Source organism: Microtus oregoni, unplaced genomic scaffold, assembly GCF_018167655.1.
Source record: "Microtus oregoni isolate MIOR12 unplaced genomic scaffold, Mior012 000005F_ref0000423, whole genome shotgun sequence".
In the NCBI taxonomy this organism is placed as follows: Eukaryota; Metazoa; Chordata; class Mammalia; order Rodentia; family Cricetidae; genus Microtus; species Microtus oregoni.
The window spans coordinates 21114041-21135637 of NW_024543064.1; the positions used below are offsets into that span (position 1 = coordinate 21114041).

Genomic DNA, 21597 nt, shown 5'->3' on the forward strand with positions numbered 1-21597 from the left:
TGTATGGAGGGCAGGGGTCAACTTTGGGTCCTATTCCTTGGGCACTGTCTACCTTGTTATTTGAAATCCCTGAAACTCACCAAGTATGCTAGTCTTGCTGGGCAGTGAGCTCCAATAATCTGTTGTCTCCACCTACACAGGGCTAGGATTACAAAAGTGTGTTATCATGTACAGTCTTTTTTCTTTACTGTGGGTTCTTGGAACCAAGTTGAAGTTTCCATGCTTAAAAGGCAAGTGCTTGAACAACTGAGCTATCTCCCCAATCCAGTTTCTTAAAAGTAGGGTAAAGTTCAGGACTGGCCATATAGCATAGTGATAGAGCACTTACCTAGCATAAACAAAGAAAAGAAAAAACACCAGAGCAACCCCCCCACCCCAAATTTAAATTGTAATAGAATTTCAACAAAGAATGGAGGCCATGTAACAAAGCCCATGTTCCCCATCCATCCAGAATTAACATGCGTTAGCATTTCTGTTTGTCAGCAGAGAGGAGTTTGAGCTCCTTGGCTTTCTTTCCAGTCACATCTCCCCTGCCTGTAGAAGTCTTCTGTCAGCTGGGGGGACTTTCCAGTTCTGTTTCTGTCCCTTTCATAGTCATCCACGTGCAGAACATACAAAGTTGCTTTGTCCTGCATTGTGAAATTTCCTCAGAGCCAGCTTTTTGTATCTTCTTCTAGGCTTATCTGCCTTTTTTCTCCTGTCCACTTGACTTTAAGGTTCTTTATTTTCTTGGTTCTGGATGAGGGCTCTCTTGCTGAGTCAGGCTAACCACCCTCATCCTAAGGCATGCCAGGCAGCTCACAACTATCTGTAATTTTGGCTCAAGTGCATCCAGTAACCTCTTCTGGCCGTTGTTAGTAACTGCACACATGCAGCACACACCCATAGAAATAATTCTTTAAAAGATTGATTAGTAGGGCTAGAGAGATGGCTTAGCAGTTAAGAGCATTGACTGCTCTTCCAGAGGACCCAGGTTCAATTCCCAGCACCCACATGGCAGCTCATACTACCTGTAACTCAAAATTCCAGGGGATCCAACTTGCTCACATAGACACACATGCAGAAGAAATACCAATGCACATATTTTTTTTTAAAAAAAATTACAAAAGCAGCCAGTTAACTTAAAATTATTAATAAAATGTTTTAACACAGTTTCAGAATTTTAGAAAATTTAAACAAGGGATAGTCTACAGGCAAGATATGCTTACACCTTTTCTGTATGCTGAAAAATTAGATGTAATTTACCCAAATTACATTTTAAAAAACCTTTAGCCCTTGTACCCCCCTCCACTTTTTCCACAAAGGTCACTACTTTCTTGAACTTTGAGATAATTATTCTATTGAATTTTTGGGAGTGTTTTTAATTTCTTCTGGATTTTTATTATTTTAAAATATGGCTGTATTAAAACCATTTGAATGCCATAAAAATTAAGTGACTTGTCTTACTCAGCATCATTTGTGAAACTTACATTCATCAGAAAGAAATTTCACCCAACTATTCCTACCCTTACTGTGAGTGACATCTTTATGTTTTCTTTTATATCCACTTCATATTTTTAGTGCTGATATTTCCTCCACCAGAATGGTTTACAATGGATCGTAACCTACACTTAAAAAAAAAAAAAAAGCTAAACAACCCTGACTTAGGATGTAAACCTGGAAATAGGGCTTAGCAGGCTATCTGGAAGTTGAATGTCTTGTTCCCTCACTGTTCGCCTTGTTCCCAGGAGACAGAGTCTCTTCACTGAAGCTGTAACTAGGCTGGTGGTCAGCCTGCTCCTATGTCGGTGCTGGGGTTACAAGCATGTGCAGCCATGTCCAGCTTCTTAGCATGGCCTCTGGAGATTTGAATTCATACTTGTGTAGCAATTGCTCTTATTTGCTAAACCAAACTTTCTTCAGTGCCAGGAAGCCATTTAAAAAAAATTTAAGCTGGGAGGTTTTAGCGCACGCCTTTAATCCCAGCACTCGGAGGCAGAGGCAGGTGGGTCTCTGGTCTACAGAGTGCATTCCAGGACAGCTAGGACTATGTAAGAGAGACTCTGTATTGAAAAACTAAAAAAAAAAAAAAGCTGGAAAGATGGCTCAGCAATTGTGGTCACTTCCTGCTCTTCCAGAGGACCCTTTGGTTCCCAGCACCCATACCAGGCAGCTCAGAACCACCTATAATTTCGCTCCAGGGGATCCAATAACAATTTCTGGCCTCTGTGAGCAGCTGCATACATGTGCGTGTGTACATACACACCATGCATGTATAGAGAACGCACACAGATAGAAGTAAATCTTTTAAATTATTAATAAATTTTTAAAATAACTTCAGACTTATGGAAAATATTAAAGAGAATAGTATAAGAATTCATAGGAGGCCTGTACCCAGATTCCTCAAATATTATTTTGCTGGATTTATCTTATCTTAAATTTTTGTTTCTTTTACATAATTGAATTGTGTGATATATGTGCACATGAACTTTTATTTCAGGTAGTGTTTACATATCATAAATAAATATCTTCAAAATTGCAAAAGAGCACCTATTGACTTCTGATGGCCCAGAGCAAAATATTAATCACATTCCTAAAATAAGTTCTATGAAAAAGTCAAGATGCAGAATTGTTTCTTCATATAATTTTGCCTGTGTGGTTCTAATCCACTATAATGAAGACTGCTAAGGCTAAAAGATAAACGAGGTCTTCTAGCTTTCCTAGGTGAATTCTAAGCAAGGTAATAGTGTTTTAAAACAGAAAATGTTGAAAGATTTAAGGGGAAAAAAAATCACAAATTTAGACATAAAAACAAAACTCCTGTTGTCTTTATTTTTATAGGTGTACCTTGGAACTTCACATTTAATGTGAAGTTTTATCCGCCTGACCCAGCACAGTTGACTGAAGACATAACAAGGTAAGTTCATTGGCACGGAAATCCAGAGCTGTATTCTTACCATCAGCTCTGGGAATTTCTCCACTCAGAACAGGAGAAAATGTTAAATGGTTAGTCTAAAATACAGAGTTTCTGGTGCCTTCAAACCAGGCTTGCAGATGCTGAGCCTGAAAGGCTGGAACCTAGCAGGAGCCACTCTGCTTACCATGTGTTACACCACGTAGTACAGTGCAGGGTGGGCGGGCTTCTCTTAAACCACACCCCCCTGGCAAGACCTACTTGTTTTTCTGTATTCCCATAGGGTTGAAAACAGCAAAATCACATAATAATTATTTCTTTATCTCTCCTTTAAACCGTCTCCTTGTACTAACCCCCCCCCTTTTTTTAAAAATATGGAACGCTTCACAAATTTGCGTGCCATCCTTGTGCAGGGGCCATGCTAATCTTCTCTGTATCATTCCAGTTTTAGTATATGTGCTGCCGAAGGGAGCACTACTAACCCATTTTTGAGTCTATTTAATTTATTGCACAAACCTTTAATCCCAGCACTCAGAAGCAAAGGCAGGCAGATCTCTGTGAGTTTGGTCCAAAGAGCAAGCTCCAGGACAGGCTCCAGAACTACAGAGAAACCGTGTCTCGGAAAACAAAAACCAAAACAAAACAAAAAAACTATTGAGTTTTTAAGAAAATTATTTTTGATTTTATCAAAGATGAACAAAAACTAAACGGAAGAGTGCTGTATGTTGAACAATACTGCTCTGAGCATTCACACCTGTGATGTCATCAAGGAACCCTCTTCATAGTAGATACTTGGCAATATTTGTTAAATTGAATTTCTGGGTTGCCAAGAAACTACTTTCTCAATCTGATTTTGTTGTTGATAATCTGATTTCTGAGGAATTTAATCTCTAGGATTCAGTTTTCATCTCTCTAAAATGAGGGAGGGGTTGAAGCAATGGTTTGGTGGTTAAAAGCCCTGGTTGCTCTTCCTAGTGACCCAAGTTCAATTCCCGGCACCCACATGGTGGCCCACAGCTATCTGTGACCTAGCCCCAGGAAACCCAAAGCCCTATTCTGGTCTCCATGGACAGTGCATGCACATGGTACACAGAAATATGCAGGTAGAATACCCATTTGTAAAATAAAAATACAGGAAAATATAAATGATGGAATAATTTAAACTCCTAAAATCTGATGATTAAGTGCTGTGAAAAGCCTATAGCATTTTCTAAGGTTACTTTGTGTAAAGTCATTCTCAGTTGAGATGTCTTCTCCTTCCCTGATAAAACTTTATTTCATTTTTATGGTATACATGTGTGTGCATAATACTTAAGCGTGTATACTCACCGGGTGGTGGTGACGCACGCCTTTAGTCCCAGCACTTGGGAGGCAGAGGCAAGCGGCTCTCTGTGAGTTTGAGACCAGCCTGGTCTACAGAGTGAGCTCCAGGACAGTCAGGGCTACACAGAGAAACACTGTCTCAAGACCTCCACCCCTACTCCCCCAAAAGAGTATGTACTCAATAAAATAATTTCTTTACCTCCTTCAGATGTTTCCTGCTTTTCCTTTTTCTAAACTGCTTTCCAACTCTGTTCAATATAGTTATTGAACTTTTTATGAAAATATTTTAAATAAAAGGAGGAAACAATTTCGCAATGACTAGCCATGTGTCCCCTGTCCTATACTGAACAATTATCTTGTTGTGTTTCCTTAGCCTCTTTCCTTCTCTCTTCTTTCTTCCCCCTTTCTTCTTTTCTGTCTGTCTGTATTGTGTTCTTTTGTTGTTACTGACATTTTCACATCTGTTCTTATTTTGGATATAGGTATTATTTATGTCTTCAGCTTCGGCAGGACATCATTGCTGGACGGCTACCCTGTTCCTTTGCAACCTTAGCCCTCCTCGGCTCTTACACCATCCAGTCTGAACTGGGAGACTATGACTCGGAACTGCATGGCGTGGATTATGTTAGTGAATTTAAACTGGCTCCAAATCAGACCAGGGAACTTGAAGAGAAGGTCATGGAATTGCATAAATCATACAGGTGAACATGTCTGCAGATGTTCTGGGTTTATTTTGGCCATGAGTTTAAACCCGTGACTTGTTATTGATTCATTGTTTACCATAGGGATAGTCACCCTGAATTCATTTCCCTTTATTGTTTGACTTTGGGAAAGACATTCAAGCCCTCTGACTGTTTTTCTTATCAGGGTAATGGAAAATTTTTTTTGTTTGTTTCTGTTTTTGTTTCCAGGTTTAATTTGTGTGTGTGTGTGTGTGTGTGTGTGTGTGTGTGTGTGTAAGAAATCACTTAGCACAAGGCCTTCACATAGTAGGTGCTCAGTAAACAGTAGCTATCACTATTATTGCTTTAACTTTTCCAGGTTTTAGACATATGCTATATTAGGTGCCTTAAGAGCCTTAGAGCAAGAACTTCTGACTTAGGTGCTGTGCATGTGGGTGGATTCAGAGGGTCATGGTACCCTTGAAAGTATTTTCTAAAGCCACATCTTCATCTAATTCCCTGATTTACTGCTTTTAATGAAGTTAATTAGTAACGTTGGGAGGTAGCATACCATGACCAAGAGCAAGGCCTATCCTTGGTTTGAGGCAGGTTGAGGTCATGCCTCTGCTTTGTCCCTTCCCTTGTGAACTTAAGTCCCTTCAGTTTTCTCTGATCTGGTTCCTAGAGTGTCTAATTGAGATTATTACTTTAGAAGAAATGAGGCAAAGAATAAGTTTAGAAAAGAGAATGTGTGTGTGTGACGTATAAAAACCCAGTAATTGTTATCTAATACCAAAATGAGCCCCCCCCCATTGTATTTCTTTCTCCTTATGCCTGTTTTTTATTTGAGTGACTTACCGTAGTTAAATTTCACAAACTGCTTTAGTCTGATCTTGACTTTGGTTGACGTCACATTAGCATGGCATCCTGAGCTGTGTGAGCATGCACTGTGTTACAAAGATTTAAAAGGTCAGTTTGTTCAAAGAGAAGTCCAAAGCACGGTCTCTGGAGCTTGCTGCGGTAGCCACAAGAATTCTGTCTGTCTGTGGAACTGTCCTGTTCTCTTTGAGTTTGTTCTTTCCCTTAATATGGCCTGGTTCTGACTGTCTTATTGCATTTAAGGTTCAGATGCCTTAGTCATGAAAGCCATAATTTCATTAATTGATTGTATGTGTGTGTGCGTGTGTATATGCCTCACACATGTGTGTTCTGGAATGCATGTGTGGAAATCAGAAGATAGCTTGCAGAAGTGAGATTTCTTTCCATCATGTGGGTTCCAGAACTCAAACTCGGGTTTTCAGACTTGATAAGTGTCTTTACCCATACGAAGGAGTGTAGTTTATAGCCCGTGTGGCAGTCATCTTATGTGCCACCCAGCTCTCATGGGATTACAGTGTACTTTCACATTTGTTTATCTTATGTGTGTGGATGTTTGGTTGCATGCATTATATGCACTATGTGTGTGCCTTGTGCTCATGGAGGTCAGAAGAGGGCACTGGGTCACCTTCAGAACTGGAGTTACAGAATGTTATTAAGCCACCAGGCTGGTGCTGAGAATTGAACCTGGATCCTCTGTAAGTGCTCTCAACTACTGATCTGTCTCTCTAGCTCTCGAAATTTACTTCTACATTGGGCTTATGCTTCCTAAGGTACTAATGTGTGAGACTACTAACTCAGAGATCCGCCTGCCTCTGCCTCCTGAGTGCTGGGGTTAAAGGCGTGCACCACCACTGCCCGGCTTCTGATGATACTTTTAATAGTTATTTAATCACAGTAGGATTCAAATTTGGAAGGACTTTGTACAGTCTCTCATCTAACGCTTGACTGTTCTTTATACCGTTGTTACATAATCATGATAATTATAAGTCATCGGTTATAATCGTCTCTTCCTATGTGCCAGGTAGTGTGCTAAACACTTTATGCTCAGTGTCACACTTAACCTTTATAGCCACCTTTTAAACTAGCCAGCAGATCTAAAAGCGTAGTCCACAAACTGCTCCTCTTCAAAAGAGGTCTCTGAACTCAGAATTGTTTCCATGGTAGTTCTAAGTTATTTGACTTTTTCACTGTGTCGAAGGAGCTGAAGCACAAACTAAGGCGCAAACCTGTTCTAGTAGCCTTATTTCTCGCCAGTATGCAATAGAAGTACCCATAATCCTAGCCCTGGGAGGTGGAGACAGGAGGATGCTCACTAACAGTCACAGAGCTCCAGGTTCAGGGAGAGACCCTGCCTCAAAAGGTAAGTTGGAGAGCAATAGAAGAGGACTCTTGACATTGACCTCTGACCCCTACGTACTCACACGTGAGCGGGAGTGCCCATATGCACATACGTAATGCATAGACACACACATGTAAATTAAAAAAAAAAAAAGGCCAGTTCATTTAAGAATTTTCTTACAGGGACCTGTGAGATGGCTCAGTAAGTAAAGATACTTGCTACCAAACTTGATAACCTGAATTCAATCCCTAGATCCCACATGGTAGAAAGAGAACCAACTCCTGCAGATTGTTCTCTGACCTCCATAGAAGTGCTATAGCGTGCATTTGTGTAAACAAATGAATTAAAAAATGAAACAACAACAACAATAACAAAACTAACCAATCTTCCTCCCTTCTTTCCTTTCTTCCATACTCTTCATGAGTATGAGTGGCCAGCAGCTCTTCGTCCTCCTGCCTCTGCTCCTGAGTGCCAGGATTATGAGCATTGCCTCGCTATGTCCAGCAATTTGAAGAACAGTCTATTTTAGTTTAGATGCCATTGTTAAACCTGGAGCTTGAGCACGCCAGGCAAATGCATTGTACACCTGAGTTTCGCTCTCAGCCCAAGACAATATTGATTAAATAGTTTAAAAAAGTGTTCATTTTACCAAATCTTGAATGTATTTTAGTTAATGGTCTATGACTTAATGAAATGTACTTAAAGCATCCCTCTGCCTGCCAATTCAAGTACAACCGTGTACAGCAGCAAAAGCATCATGATTATATTGTGGGCTGAATGAGTTCACCACCGTTTTTCTGTAACACTATTGGAAAAAAAGATCAACAATCTATAATCGCTCACACTTGGTTATTTGACATACGTTTTAAAAAAAGGAATGAGCCAGTACTTTTAGAAGAAAAAAACTAAAAGTTTTTTAAAAAACTAAAAATCAACCTTCAAACAAAAAATAGCATTTAAGACTGTTGTACTGGTACACTTGCATGATGCATGTACTCTGGAGGGTGAGGTGGAAGGCTCATTTGGGTCAAGGATTTTAGGACCACCCTGGACTTTTCCATGAAGCAGGAAGTTTCAAAGATAATTCAGCCTATATTGGCAGTTTGTCAGTCACTTTCTTCTGTATTCCTGCAGAATATCTGGCAGACTCTTTCATGAAGCAGGGACCCCAAAGGACTGTCTCACCTTTAGGCAAGTTGAGCGGTCATTTTCCTATGGGTCCTGCATGTCCAGTTCATACAGCATAACATCAAGCCATCCAAACCAGAGAAGGTTTTTTTTTTTTTTTCTCCAAATAGCTAGCAAACTCCATAAGGAGCCTCTTTGTTGTCTATCATCCTCTTGAAGTAGTTGCTGCTGCCAGGAGCATATGTGTCTCATTGTCATGAAAAGTACTAAGTTCTTAAAACATTTTAAATACCATATTCTGTTAGTCTTTGAAAGGTTTGAAGAATATCTAACTGAAATATATCTCTATATATCTAGAAAGCCTAATATGACTACAATCTTGGCTATTATAGATGATTATCTATTAACCTTTATTTCTTAATTATACATTTTTAAATGAACTGCTCAGACACAATGCCTTAGTCAAAAGCAGAAATACACATATAACAAAATTTGCCTTATACATATAACAAAATTACAAATATACATATAACAAAATTTGTATCAATAAACCAATACACTTACCTCCTCCTCATGTGTTGAAGCACACTTACCTAGATACGTAGTTTGAATATGTATATCCAAATTGATGTCCCTTAGAGTTGAAAAGTGAATATAGTGGAAAATTAAACTGTATGTGTGACAGAGAGAGAGAGACAGACAGACAGAGAGAGAAATGTATGGAGATAACATGTATCTATGCAAGCATCTTTGGAGACTGGTACCGTCGATATCTTCCTCTATTGTTCTCCACCTTATTGTGTGAGAGATGTTTTTGTGTGTGGTGTATGTGCACATATGCATGCATAGGCGCCTGTGTAGGCAGAGCTCAGGAGTGGCATCAGGTGTCCTTCATTTTCTCCACTTTGTGCCATTGAGATATGGTCTCTCACTTAGCCTGGAGCTCATGTTCTCTTTACTAGGCCGGCAGCCAGCAAGTCCCAACAATTCTCCCGCCTCTGTCCCGCTCAACCGGGGTTATAGGTGTGGATGATATCTTGCTTTTATTCACATGGATGCTGGGGTCTGAACTCTCTCTGCACCTCCTGCTTGCACAGTAGACACTGAGCCAACTGAACCATATCTTTACCAGCCTACCAGCTCCTGTCAGCCTCACTGACGGTGGAGCTCTCTGCATTAATTGGCCAGGAAGACTGGCATCCTCCTGCCTCTGCCTCTTCAGCACTGGGATTATAGGCACACAATGCTGGCCTTTTCTGTGGGTGCTGGGAGCTCGGGTCCTCATGCTCGCACAACAAGCAGGGAGCCATCTCCCCAGCTCTAGAGGAAGGCTTCTGTTGTGTGTTTTATTTAATGTTTTAAAATTTGTGTATGAATTTAAGTGATCTAACCCCCCCCCCCCAAAAAAAATCTGATTGTGTGGCCTTGCCTCCCTGAAACTCAATACATAAACCAGGCTGACCTTGAATTCAAAGAGGTCCTTCAGCCTCTGTTTACCTAAGGCTGGGATTAAAGACCTGTGCCACCACCTCTGGCTATTTCTCTTTTTTTTAAAAAAAAAAAAGTTTTGGGAGTGAGGGTAGGGGTTGAGATGGTCTCATGTACCCCGTGCTGACTCAAACACCTTGTCCTTGTGCCCCATCTCCCAAGTACTGGAATTCCAGTTCTGTGCCACCACTCCTGGCTACGAAGTATTTTTTTTTTTGTATTTTTATTTTATGATCTGTATGTAGATGGACCATTGAACTATTAGAAAACTAAAGTTCCAGTTAGTAATAAACGTTTATAGCTTACAGAGCAGTTTCACAAACATAATCTCATTTGATTTTGATAATCACATTTCATGTGTTTACCAGAGACCAAAAAAAAATCATTATTTATTCCTGTGATGTACAAATAGACATTATTATGATTCTTCCCTAATAGAGGGAACTGAAGGAGATGAGACATGACTCTAAGGGCAGGATTCCAGTCCACAGGAGGTGACTTGAACCTACTGCCTCTTACGGAATTCTAATTTGCTGGTGACATTATCTGGGTTCTACTTACCAGCACATAATAATAGGGACAACAAAAACAATATAGCTGAGACTAACCTCACGTCGCTTACATGGAAAGATGTATGCAATTACAAAAGTTGCCCGAGGTGTTTGAATAACTTGCATACAGATTTCCACCCCCTTCGTTTACACTGTCAATTAATAGATTCAGTTTAATCGCTTTAGAGCTTTTGAAACATTTATTCAGGAAAGCTGGGGTGATTTTTTTTTTTCTTCTCCCTTTGATGGCTCCAAGAAACCCTTTGTTCTTTTTAGTAAAAGACAGATGGGTTTGGCAGAGGCCTTTCCTGGTTAAATGAAGACGCCCCTGCTGCTTCCATAACTCCAGGCAGTCTTAGGGGAAGGCTGCTTGTCCCGAGTGGTTTCTCCTTGGGGATGCGACTGCCTTGCTGTTACTGTGAACCATCGTAATTGGTCCAGATTGTGCAGCATTATGAGTGATGTCTTTGTCTCCAAAGCTAACAGAACAGCTCAAGCACATCCTTCGAGAAGAAACTTTTAAAGGAGAGGCTGGCACAGTGAATGCTTACCCAGTGCGATTGATTGTTTTCAAACAAGTTCAACTCATTATATGGCTGGCAGTGAAGACATCTTAATAACAGAAAACAGTCCCATTTTCAGTATGCTTCTATTAACCCCTTATTTGTTGAGATTAGTGGGCAGGACACCATCTGTTACCAGAAAATTTCTTTTCATCAAATCTGCTCCCATTAAGAGTCCCAGTTAAGTAACATTAGCTTGCCCTCCAGTTTAATTTCCATAATAACTCAATTCAGGGTATAGAGAGAAAAGGGTAGCTAAGAGGATCTTGTAAATTTTACTGGGGATTTAATTTGGTCATCTCCTTGGTTAAAAAAAAAAATAGTAGGAGGAATTCATGTGTGACACAGAAAAAGGCTGAAGAGGGGGGCACAGAACTCCGAATGGATGGGGTCGCTTGAAGCAAGTAGTTGGATAAGAGTTTGTCTTTCCAATAGCTTTTGGGTGACATCCATTTTTTTTTTTATTTTTTTTAAAACTTTTGTTTTCTAAGACATATTTAAATTATTTAGACTCACATAGTGAGAAGATTCTCATTCCATAACTGCTTTGAGGGCTCAATTCTATACATACATGTTGGTGTGTGTGTGTGTTCATATAAAACACAGTGAATATTCAGTTGTTTCTGCTGTAAATGCTTCTGCTGTGTCACTGAATTTTCTGTTTTTATTCTGCCAAAGGTCCATGACTCCAGCTCAGGCTGACTTGGAGTTTCTTGAGAATGCCAAAAAGTTATCCATGTATGGAGTTGATCTTCACAAAGCAAAGGTAGTGATAACTTTGCCTTTAACATGTGTGAATTTGCATATGACACAGACCTATTAATGTATATGGTGCATTTGTTTTATCCCTCTTAACAACATTTGTTTATGATGTTTTATTTATTTATTTTGTTTTTAAAGACAGCGTTTCACTGTGTAGCCTTAGCTATACTGGAACTTTGCTGCTCTGTAGACAAGGCTGGCCTCGAACTCAAAGATTGCTTGCCTCTGCCTCCCAAGTGCTGGGATTAAAGGCATATGCCACCACTGCCATGCTAGAGAATAGCTTCTTAAGGTTTTTTTTTGGGGGGGGGGGGCGGGAGGAGATTGTATGCCTCTAAATATTGAAAAATGAATTGTATTCTTTAAGCGGGAAGATTGTGTGCTATATGAATTCTATATCAATAAAATGTTTCCTATTTACAAAAAATTGTAACAAAAACATGTAAAGATAAAAATATGAACATCAAAAGGAAAATAAGTTATATTTTCTAAAATAAAGTTACATTTGAAAATACAGACAGTCAAAAAATTAAAGAAAATACAGAGAGTCATCAAGGGATATTTCAGTTTCACAAGCAATGTTATCCAAAGAACCACGTGGTTGCCTGCTAAATATGCAGATTCCAGAGCTCTGCCCAGATTTATAGGCTGGCTCAGAAGCGGCTCTAGCTCCAGACTTAATGTCCATTCAAATGGTGCTCATGATGCCTGAGTCAGAGCCATTTCCCAAGGCCAGCGATTTAAGTGTGGTCTCTGAGTCAATGGCATTTAACACCATCTAGGAACTTGTTAGAAATCCATGTTTCAGATCTCTCCCAGAGTTACTAATCAGAAGGTGGGGAGGACCTCAGCAGTCTGTGACGAGCTCTCCAAGTGACTCATGCACTCTGGCTGAGCCGTAGCTCTTTGGAGAGCCACTGGGGTCAGAAATCAGAAGCATGAACTTTCATCAGGTCGTTTGGCTACTAAAATGGCTAGGGGTGCTGCAAAGAGATGATCCAAGACTTGTTTAGAGGAACTGGTAGCTGTGATGTAGAGGAAGCCACAGCCAGTAAGAAATAAAGGAATAGAGATACCTAGCCACGAAAGGGAAATGGGGCTAGAGATAAAGTTCAGCTGATGGAGCGCTTACCTAGTGTGCGTGAATTCCTGGGTTCAGTCCCCTGCGGTCATAAACCAGATATGCTGGTGCTTGCCCATACATAAGCCCAGCCTTTAGGAAGTAGAGGCAGGAGGATCAGAAGTTCAGGATCATTCTTGGCTATTTTGGAAATTTGAGGCCAGCTTGAAATACATAAGACCCTTTTTCAAATAAATAAATGTTTTAAAGTAAAGAGATTTTCATCATGGCTTCCAGGCATAAACCCAATGACATAAAAATAGAAATATGGAAACTACAGGGAAATCTACTTTTTAGCTCGGTGTGACAAGTTGTTTAGCAGAACTTTTCAAAGATGTGATAGGCTTATCTCAGAGGATGATGAACTCTCTTTTGCTCCATTTATTCCAGAATAAGCAGAACAGTCACTTAGTAGGAATTTAGAAGCATCCAGGCATGAGGTCATTCAAGCATCTGGTCTCTTCTTAGACCTGTGGATGATTTTCCGGGTTCTCCTCGTCCTAGTAAAATGTCATTGCACGGCCGTGGCTTTCTAAAGCCCTCGCTGTGCTCTGCATTGCTCTGCACAGGGCATTGTGCCTCCCGTGCCCCTGGAGAGTGCTGTTAGGACCCGTGTGTCAGCTCTCATTTCCTAGTGGAGGCTGGCGTCAGGAGTGGATGGAGTCAGGTAACACGTGCCCTTTCAAAATGTCGCAAAGCAATGTTCCTCCCAGTAATGTCATCAAAAGAGAAAGAAAGCTAACAAACTGGTTCAGTGGGTAAAGGCACCTGGTGCCAAGCCGGGTGAGACCCACATGGCGGAAGAAGACAGCCAGCTCCGGCAAGTTGTCCTATCACCTCCACAAGTACTTTCATTGTGACAGGTCTGGGCCCACCCATAATTAATTAATTAAGTTTAAGTTTTAAACATTTTTATGTTTATTGGTGTTTAGCCTGCATGCATGCCTATATGAGTGTGTCAGATCCCCTAGAATTAGAGTTACAGGCAGTTGTGAGCTGCCGTGTGGGTGCTGGGAATTGAACCCGGGTCCTTTGAGAAAGCAGTCAGTGAGTACTTTTAACCACTGAGCCCTCTCTCCAGCCCTTTTAAAAGAAATTTAAGAAGAGGAAGATAGTTGTAACCTGTGGCCTTTAAAAATGTGAGAGGGTGCTGGGTGGTGGTGGCACACACCTTTAATCCCAGCACTCGGGAGGCAGAGGCAGGTGGATCTCTGTGAGTTCGAGGCCAGCCTTGTCTACAAGAGCTAGTTCCACAACAGGCTCTAAAAAGCTACAATGAAACCCTGTCTCTGGGGCTGGAGAGATGGCTCAGTGGTTGGGAGCATTGCCTGCTCTTCCGGGGGTCCTGGGTTCAATTCCCAGCGGCCACGTGGTGGCTCACAACCATCTTTGATGAGGTCTGGTGCCCTCTTCTGGCCTGCAGGCATACATGTAGACAGAATATTGTATACATAATAAATAAATATTTTTAAAAAAAAAAGAAAAAAAAAGAAACCCTGTCTCAGAACAAAACAAAACAACAACAACAAAAAACACAAAACAAAACAAAAAAGCATAAGAGGGCATCTTCTGGTACATTCTCAGCTACATGGTCTTGGAATTGAAGCTGGATTTCTTTATCTGTGTAATTCTTTTAACACCTTTAGGTAATTATAATTTTCCTCTGTACTCATTTTAGGAAAAGTAGTTGGGAAGCATTTAACTTTGGGTTTGATTACTTAACTAGATAAATAATCATATAACTAATTCAGGTGCAGATTATTTTCTTTGAATTATGTGATTAATTATTTTTTCTCAATAACTAGGTACATCGATATAATGCTTTAGTGTTCTTTCTAGGCTTAGGGACAGTATTTATAATTTATACTTAGCATCAAGTTTTTTTTACTGTCAGACCTCTTTGATAATTTTCTACAGTAATAAACACACACACATCATAGTGGACAATGTGGAAGTTTTTCCACTCTACCATAGAGATTTTGGGGCTTGTGCTCAGGTTGTCAGGCTTGGTGGCAAACGCCCTTATCTGCTGGACCGTCTCGCTGGCCTAAGAGTGATGACTCTTACCATGGTGCCAGTAGGATCACTGAAGTTGTCTTCTGAAACATAATACTCCAATGGAAGATGACGATTTAAGGTTTTTTGTTTTATTTTGTTTTTCAAGATAGGGTTTCTCTATGTAGCCCTGGCTATAAGAGCTTGGTCTGTAGACCAGGCTGGCCTTAAACTCACAGAGATCTGCCTGCCTCTCCCTTTTGAATGCTGGGATTAAAGTTATGGGCCACTACCGCCCATCTTTATTGTTTTTATTGTATGCTTTGTAGCTGTTTTGGGTTGTTGATCTCTTCCGATTATTTAATAACAGGCAACAGTGTGTCGAACACTTCACTCAAGTGGAATCTGATACTTCTCTTTTTCAGGACTTGGAGGGAGTGGATATCATCCTAGGAGTCTGCTCTAGTGGCCTTTTGGTTTACAAAGAAAAGCTGAGAATTAACCGCTTTCCTTGGCCCAAAGTGCTGAAGATTTCTTACAAACGTAGCAGCTTCTTCATCAAGATCCGACCTGGAGAGGTACACAACTTAAGTTTCTTTTCTCCTGAACCAAATGTAGACTGAACCATCCCTTCTAGCTGGGCACAATTAGCAAATGCTCACAATCCCTCTGCATGTAATCCTGGAGACTGAAGCAGAGGAAAACTGCAAGTTCAGGCTGAGCTTGAGTTATTCGGAATATCTTGTCTTAAGAATGAATGAATTACTGGGTGGTGGTGGTGCACACCTTTAACCCCAGCACTCAGGAGGCAGAGGCAGGCCGATCTCAGTGAGTTCGTCGAGGCCAGCCTGGTCTACAGAGTGAGTTCCAGGGATAGCCAGAGCTACACAGAGAAACCCTGTCTTGAAAGAAAAGCAGTGAATGAATCAATCGAATATTTCTTCTTCCCATTTCCCATTATGTCATCTAAGAAGTACTCATTCAGCTAATCCCAGCACTTGTAAAATGGGGGAAATGTAGCACAAATAATAAAAACCCAGAGATAGATATTGGGGTTCAACCCAAAAACCAGAAAAGCAGAGCAGCCAAGCCACTAGAGAAGTCTTACGTCTACCAAGGCTGGGCGACTGCAGTATAAGCAGACAGAGCCTCTCTCTCCTTCCATTTTATATTCCCTCTAGTGCTGGGCTTAAAGGTGTGAGGTACCACCACCTGGCTTTGTTCTGCCTTGGTCTTGTGTAGCTCAGGCTGGCCTTGAACTCACAGAGATCCCTCTGCCTCTGTCTCCCAAAACCCGGGATTAAAGGTGTGTGCCGCCACTGCCTGACCTCTAGTTACTTAGCTTTGCCATTCTGATATTCAGGCCAGCTTTATTTATTAAAACATAAATAAAATATCACTGTAAGAAAGGATGATCAGGACTTCCAAATCTGTACACACAAGAACTGTCTGTAACACCTAGAAAACAAAACAAAACCTGTAAAAACAAAACAACAATAACAAAACCTCAGTAACTAGTGGTCAAATTTCATTTTAGACCCATCAACTTAGCCTTTATATTGAAGTACCATGGTGGTGCAACAGAAACTTGTTTAAATCAGAGTTTAAGGTTGTTTTGATTTTACGCAGGATCTCTGTTAATCTGGAGATTTATTTAAGTATGTATGTGGGAAGGGTATGTGTATGAATATGTACACATGAATGTAGATGCCCCAGGAGGCCAGAGACACTAAATCCCCTGGAGCCAGAGCTGCAGGCAGTTGTGAGCCTCCTGACATGGATGCTGGGAACGGAACTTGGGTCCTGTGCAAGGGCAGTATCTGCTCCTAACCCCTGAAGTCCTGTGCTTATGGAAGGTGGCTTTGTGTGTGTATATCACCATCTGCTGGTGAAAAGTGGTACCGTCTCAACCTGGACATTCTGGATGTGCCTTGAAGAACTGTTTCATACCATCATCATTTACCTGTGCAAGTGCCTATCAGTATCTTTCCTCCGTTAAAATCCTGGAGTCTCAACAACAAAGACTTTTTCAAGACAGTGCCTGACTGTGTAGACCCAGCAGGCCTGGAACCTGCAGGATCTGATTGCCCTGTCTGCCAGTGCTGACATTAAAAGCATGCGCCACTGTGCCCAGCTAACCAATAAATGTTTATTAAATAGATTTTTTTTTGTGCCAATGACTATTCTATGGGCTCTAAATATAACAGTAAGTAAAAAGATGCCATTCTTCAACCAGCTTGCATTTTAATGCAGGAAAGGAGAAAAGTATACATGTATAGAAATATTGATACACGTGGGAAATCCTTGGCATTGAAGTCTCAAATGTCCGTTATACAGTAAAATGCGTAATTCTTTCTCAAGGCAGTTGAGAACAGCAGGATTCTGCGAAGGAGAGTGCTGACTCCAGCAGAGGTCTGTGCCATTTTGTAGCTGAGTGAGCAGACAACTTGGAGCGCAGTTTCTTCATGTATGGGGTTCCAGCTGTAGTATTTCCTCATACTGTTGCTGGCAGTGGCACACCCAAAAGACGCCTGCTTCCTTTCCATCTCACAACGTGGGCTTGAGGTGGAAACAGGCCAGACCAAAGCATGTGTTTGTAGTAGCGGTCGCGGTACCGGTCTGAAAGGCACTTACAGGTCAGTTAATCAGGAAAAGAAGGGGCTGGAGAGATGGCTCAGCAGTTAAGAGCACTGACTGCTCTTCCAGGGGACCCGAGTTCAGTTCCCAGCAACCACATGGCAGCTCACAACTGTCTGTAACTCCAGGATCCAACAACCTCACATGCATACAGGCAAAACACCAAAAAATAAAAATAAATTAAAAAAAAAATGGGGAAGGAAAACTTGTAGCTATCCAAGAACAAGGAACTAAGTGTCAGAGACTTATTGCAAAATGTGGTGACTGTAGGTTACAAATGAGTGTGTCCTTGAAAACGCTGATGGTGCACTAGCTCTGATTTCATAGGCAGCCGGTGAGGGCTGCATAGTGAGACTCTTCCTTAAAAACAGAAAAAAGAAAATAAGAAAGTAAATCTGGTTTGAGACAAATGTTTAGCTCGCATTACTAATTCCTATTGCATAATAATATAGACTGGCTGGAGAAATGACTGGCCATTTCCTTCTCTGATTTTTGAATAATCTAAAAGTTACAGGTGCAGGTGTGTGCCTAAGGAAAAGCAGTTCCAACAGCCAGAAGAAGAGCTGAATGAAGTGTCTCAGAAGAACCCCTGTATATTCTGTGTTCTGAAAAACAAAAAAGATGCATAAGTAATAGAACACATGTTTCCTGCCCTTTTTGCTTTAGAAAAAGTCTCACACTGAGCAGATTTCTTTTAGTTAGAAAAAATATTTAATGTAAGTTTTTTAATTTTTGAGAATATTGTGTATGGATGTTTTGCATGCATGTATGTCTGTGCATCACATGCGTGCCTACTACCCATGGAGTTCAGAAGAGGGTGTTAGATCCCTGTGGTATAGAGCAACAGTTGGTTGTGAGCCACCATGTGGATTTTGGAGATGGAACCCATGGAATCCTCTGGAACCACTAAGCCATCTCTCCAACCCGAAGACATTCTTTGTATTTAAAAACATCTCTTTGGTGGTATCATATTTCCCTGGCTCTGTATCACTGTCATCAGATAATACTTAATGTTCTGTGTGTTTTTGTATCTTTATAGCAAGAACAATATGAAAGTACCATTGGCTTCAAGCTTCCCAGTTACCGAGCAGCTAAGAAATTATGGAAAGTCTGTGTGGAGCATCACACGTTTTTCAGGTATTGTCCTCACCAGTGGTTCTCAAGCATGCGTTATTTGTGCACATTTATTTTGAGCCTGCTGTTGAAATTGTCTTCTCTGTGGGGCTGCCATTTTATTTAGCCCAGGTGAGACTGAGTCAAGGAAACTAACCTAGGAAAGTGAATCTAGCCCCCCTCTTTGGTTGGAGAGCACGCCTCAGCATTCCCACAGCGCCTTTCCATGCACCATAAAAGGACAGCAGAAGTGAGGCTGAGAACTGGTGCTTGCTAGGGGCTCTCGTTGCTTTCACAGCAGCTGAACTCAGTCCTGGGCTTGGGTTGTTACAGTCCAGCCTCCTAATAGCTTTGTTAGCCTTGAGCAAGGAACTTCTTCCTGGGATGTTTCAGTATCCTGTGTCTGTAAAGCGATGAAAACATTTCAGGGATGCAGTGTAAATCCTACAGTGCTATCAGCCATTTTGAAAACCATAAAACCTTATCTATAGAGACCTAACAATGTTTTAATATAGGTCCCTACTAAACTTATTCTCTGGTTGTTTGAGATATGGCATACATTTAAAATAAGTATTGCTTGACTAGAAATCTCTTAACCACAAGAGTTTGGTTGATATTTAGTTTTATAGCCACAATAATAAAATAACACAATTGTTGTGATATTTTTTCTCTCCTAGACTGACTTCTACAGACACCATTCCCAAAAGTAAATTTCTTGCCCTAGGATCTAAATTTCGATACAGTGGCCGGACTCAGGCGCAGACCAGACAAGCCAGTGCTCTGATTGACAGGCCCGCCCCGCACTTTGAGCGGACAGCAAGCAAACGGGCATCCAGGAGCCTTGATGGAGGTTTGTATTAGATGTAATTGAGATCCTTAGAGAAAGAGAAAGGAAGTATAAGGGGTTTTTGTTTGGTTGTTTTTGTTTTTGTATTGTTTAGAGACAAGCATTTTCTGTATCTCAGGCTGACCTCAAGTTCCTTAGCCTCCTGTCCTGACCTCCTGAGTGCTGGGGTTACACACTAGCCACCGTGCCCAACTGGCAAGTCTGGTTCTTTATAAGAGAATCCCACTGTCTCTGGTTTACAAAGAACCTTGGTGGTAAAGTGATAGTGATGCTACTGTCTAATTCAGGCCTACAAACCACGCGCGGGGCTGGTGCTGTGCACCTTTCGTCTTAGCACTCCTAGCACTTGGAGGCAGAAGCAGGTGGATCTCTGTGCCAGCCTGGTCTACACAGTGAGTTCCAGGCCAGCCAGGGCCACATAGTGGGACCCTGTCTCAAAAGCACACAAACACAAAACCCAACAACTGAGTTAAGAAATCCAGCTCAAGAAAATGTGAGCTGAAGTTTCACTGCAGGTCAGCAGTGGATGAATACCAATAGACTTATATAAGTATTTAACTCATTTTTACTTTGTTCAATCCCTTATTTTGCACTTCCTGTATTCCCTGGAGATGCTGCCGTGGATATCAAACATGGCCTCTGTCTTCATGGAATTTTCATTCCGTGGGTAGAAACAGAAACAATTAAAACAGGTAGAGTGCAAAATGTCCCCCGGGTGGGGACATGGAGGAGTTGTTTCAGATTAGGTAATCCAGTTAAATTCAGAAGGTTCCCCAGAAGAACGTGAACTATGAGAAGTACCTAGCAATCCGAAAGCCTAGATGAACCGCTCCAGTCGAAAGAGTAGTGAGTAAAGGGAAGAATGAGCTTGTGTCCCTAGACCTTTCTGTGCCCGAGGAAAGTGTTGTGATGCTGATTCAGAATCACCGTGTGTGGTTGTTAAGAGCATGAAATGTGGCTGCTGCCGAGGAGCTGAGCTTTCAGTTAAGAAAAAAATCAAAAACTATGTGGGACAATTGTCTGAACAGCACAGGTGTAAATTCTAGTAATTTAGGGGAGAGGAACATGGGTGAGAGATGGTGACAGCTTGCTTAGGTGTTGTCCTCCTCAGTGGAAGGCAGGTAGAGATTCGTTTTGGAAGTAGGGCTGACAGCACTGCTAATAAATTAAGTATTGGAAATGGCAAGGAAGAGAAAATCAGGTTTTATTCCTGTGTTTGACCAGTTAGTGGAAGAAGGGACTGCAGAAGGGGGCAGAGTCTGGAATGTAGAGGTGAGGTTTCCATTTGTGTTTTCACTCACTGTCCATACCTTTGTGTATTCTTGTGATACTACCAGAGAGCTCATCCCTTACCCAGTAGGCCCCCGACCCCCGGTTGAACTTCCCTGTGAGGAGTGAGATGTCGAAGCTATTTTTCATTATGAAAATTGATGGTGGAAGGTCTCTGTGCCCTGCAGAGACACGCACAGAGAGTCTGTCTGACAGCACTTGTCATGGCCTTCCCACCACGGGGCATTTCAGAGGTCCATAGACACTGCCCGGTGTGACATTTCTTTCACATGGCCAAAATTAAAAATTCAAGTGCTAATGGTCTTTGGTAATTTAAGCAAATTAGAAACCTTTATTTACAGAAACCACATGTATTGATTGCCTGTATTTTTCTGCAGTCAAATGTTTTACCACTTAGCTAGAACTAAGTGGTTTTTTTCAAGTTATGTATTTTATTTTAAGTCATCCCAACTCGTATCTTTTCTTTTCTTTTCTTTTCTTTTTTTTTTTTTCAAGACAGGGCTTCTCTGTGTAGTCCTGGCTATCCTGGAACTCGCTCTGTAGACCAGGCTGCCTCAAACTCAGAGGTTCTCCTGCCTCTGCCTCCTGAGTGCTGCGATGAAAGCCGTGCACCACCACTGCCCTGAAACTTTATACTTTTATTGAATCCTTTTTTTTTTTGATTTCTTCAGATAGTTGTCTACTGGTATTTATCATTCTTTCTTAGCTTTAGAATTTAAGCAATTCACCAAAGTCAGAAAGCTATTTGGAAGTAGAAACAGAAGCCAGGAGACGGTCCTCTGAGATGTGTGCTTTAAAAATAAGATTTATTTTCAGTTATGTGCGTATGTGCTTGTGTGTGGGTGTGTAGGCATGAGTGTGGGTGCCCTTGGATGTCAGAAGAGGGTTTAGGGCCAATAGATTCAGGTGCAGCCGCTGTGATGACAGAAGAGTAGCAGCCAGGGCTGTTACCCAGAGAAACTCTACCTCAAAAATCAGAAAAAAGGTTAGGGCTGAGTGATGTCGTG

At 41.3% G+C, this 21597-nt stretch overlaps 1 protein-coding gene and 1 non-coding gene across 29 annotated transcripts in view; one reads left to right on the forward strand and one right to left on the reverse strand.

Annotated features, from left to right (window-relative positions):
* Epb41 (erythrocyte membrane protein band 4.1) overlaps positions 1–21597 on the forward strand; it is a 149233-nt gene that overhangs the window by 83207 nt on the left and 44429 nt on the right. For all 28 annotated transcript variants that reach the window (XM_041651392.1, XM_041651406.1, XM_041651386.1 and 25 more), the window contains exons 6-11: positions 2821–2896; positions 4699–4917; positions 11505–11592; positions 15129–15281; positions 18380–18477; positions 19131–19303. In XM_041651392.1, the coding sequence (XP_041507326.1) occupies positions 2821–2896; positions 4699–4917; positions 11505–11592; positions 15129–15281; positions 18380–18477; positions 19131–19303 (807 nt within the window). The remainder of the gene's footprint in view (positions 1–2820; positions 2897–4698; positions 4918–11504; positions 11593–15128; positions 15282–18379; positions 18478–19130; positions 19304–21597) is intronic.
* Positions 3262–3368, reverse strand: LOC121448992. The gene has a single exon (XR_005974452.1). It is a non-coding gene; the product is annotated as a U6 spliceosomal RNA (small nuclear RNA).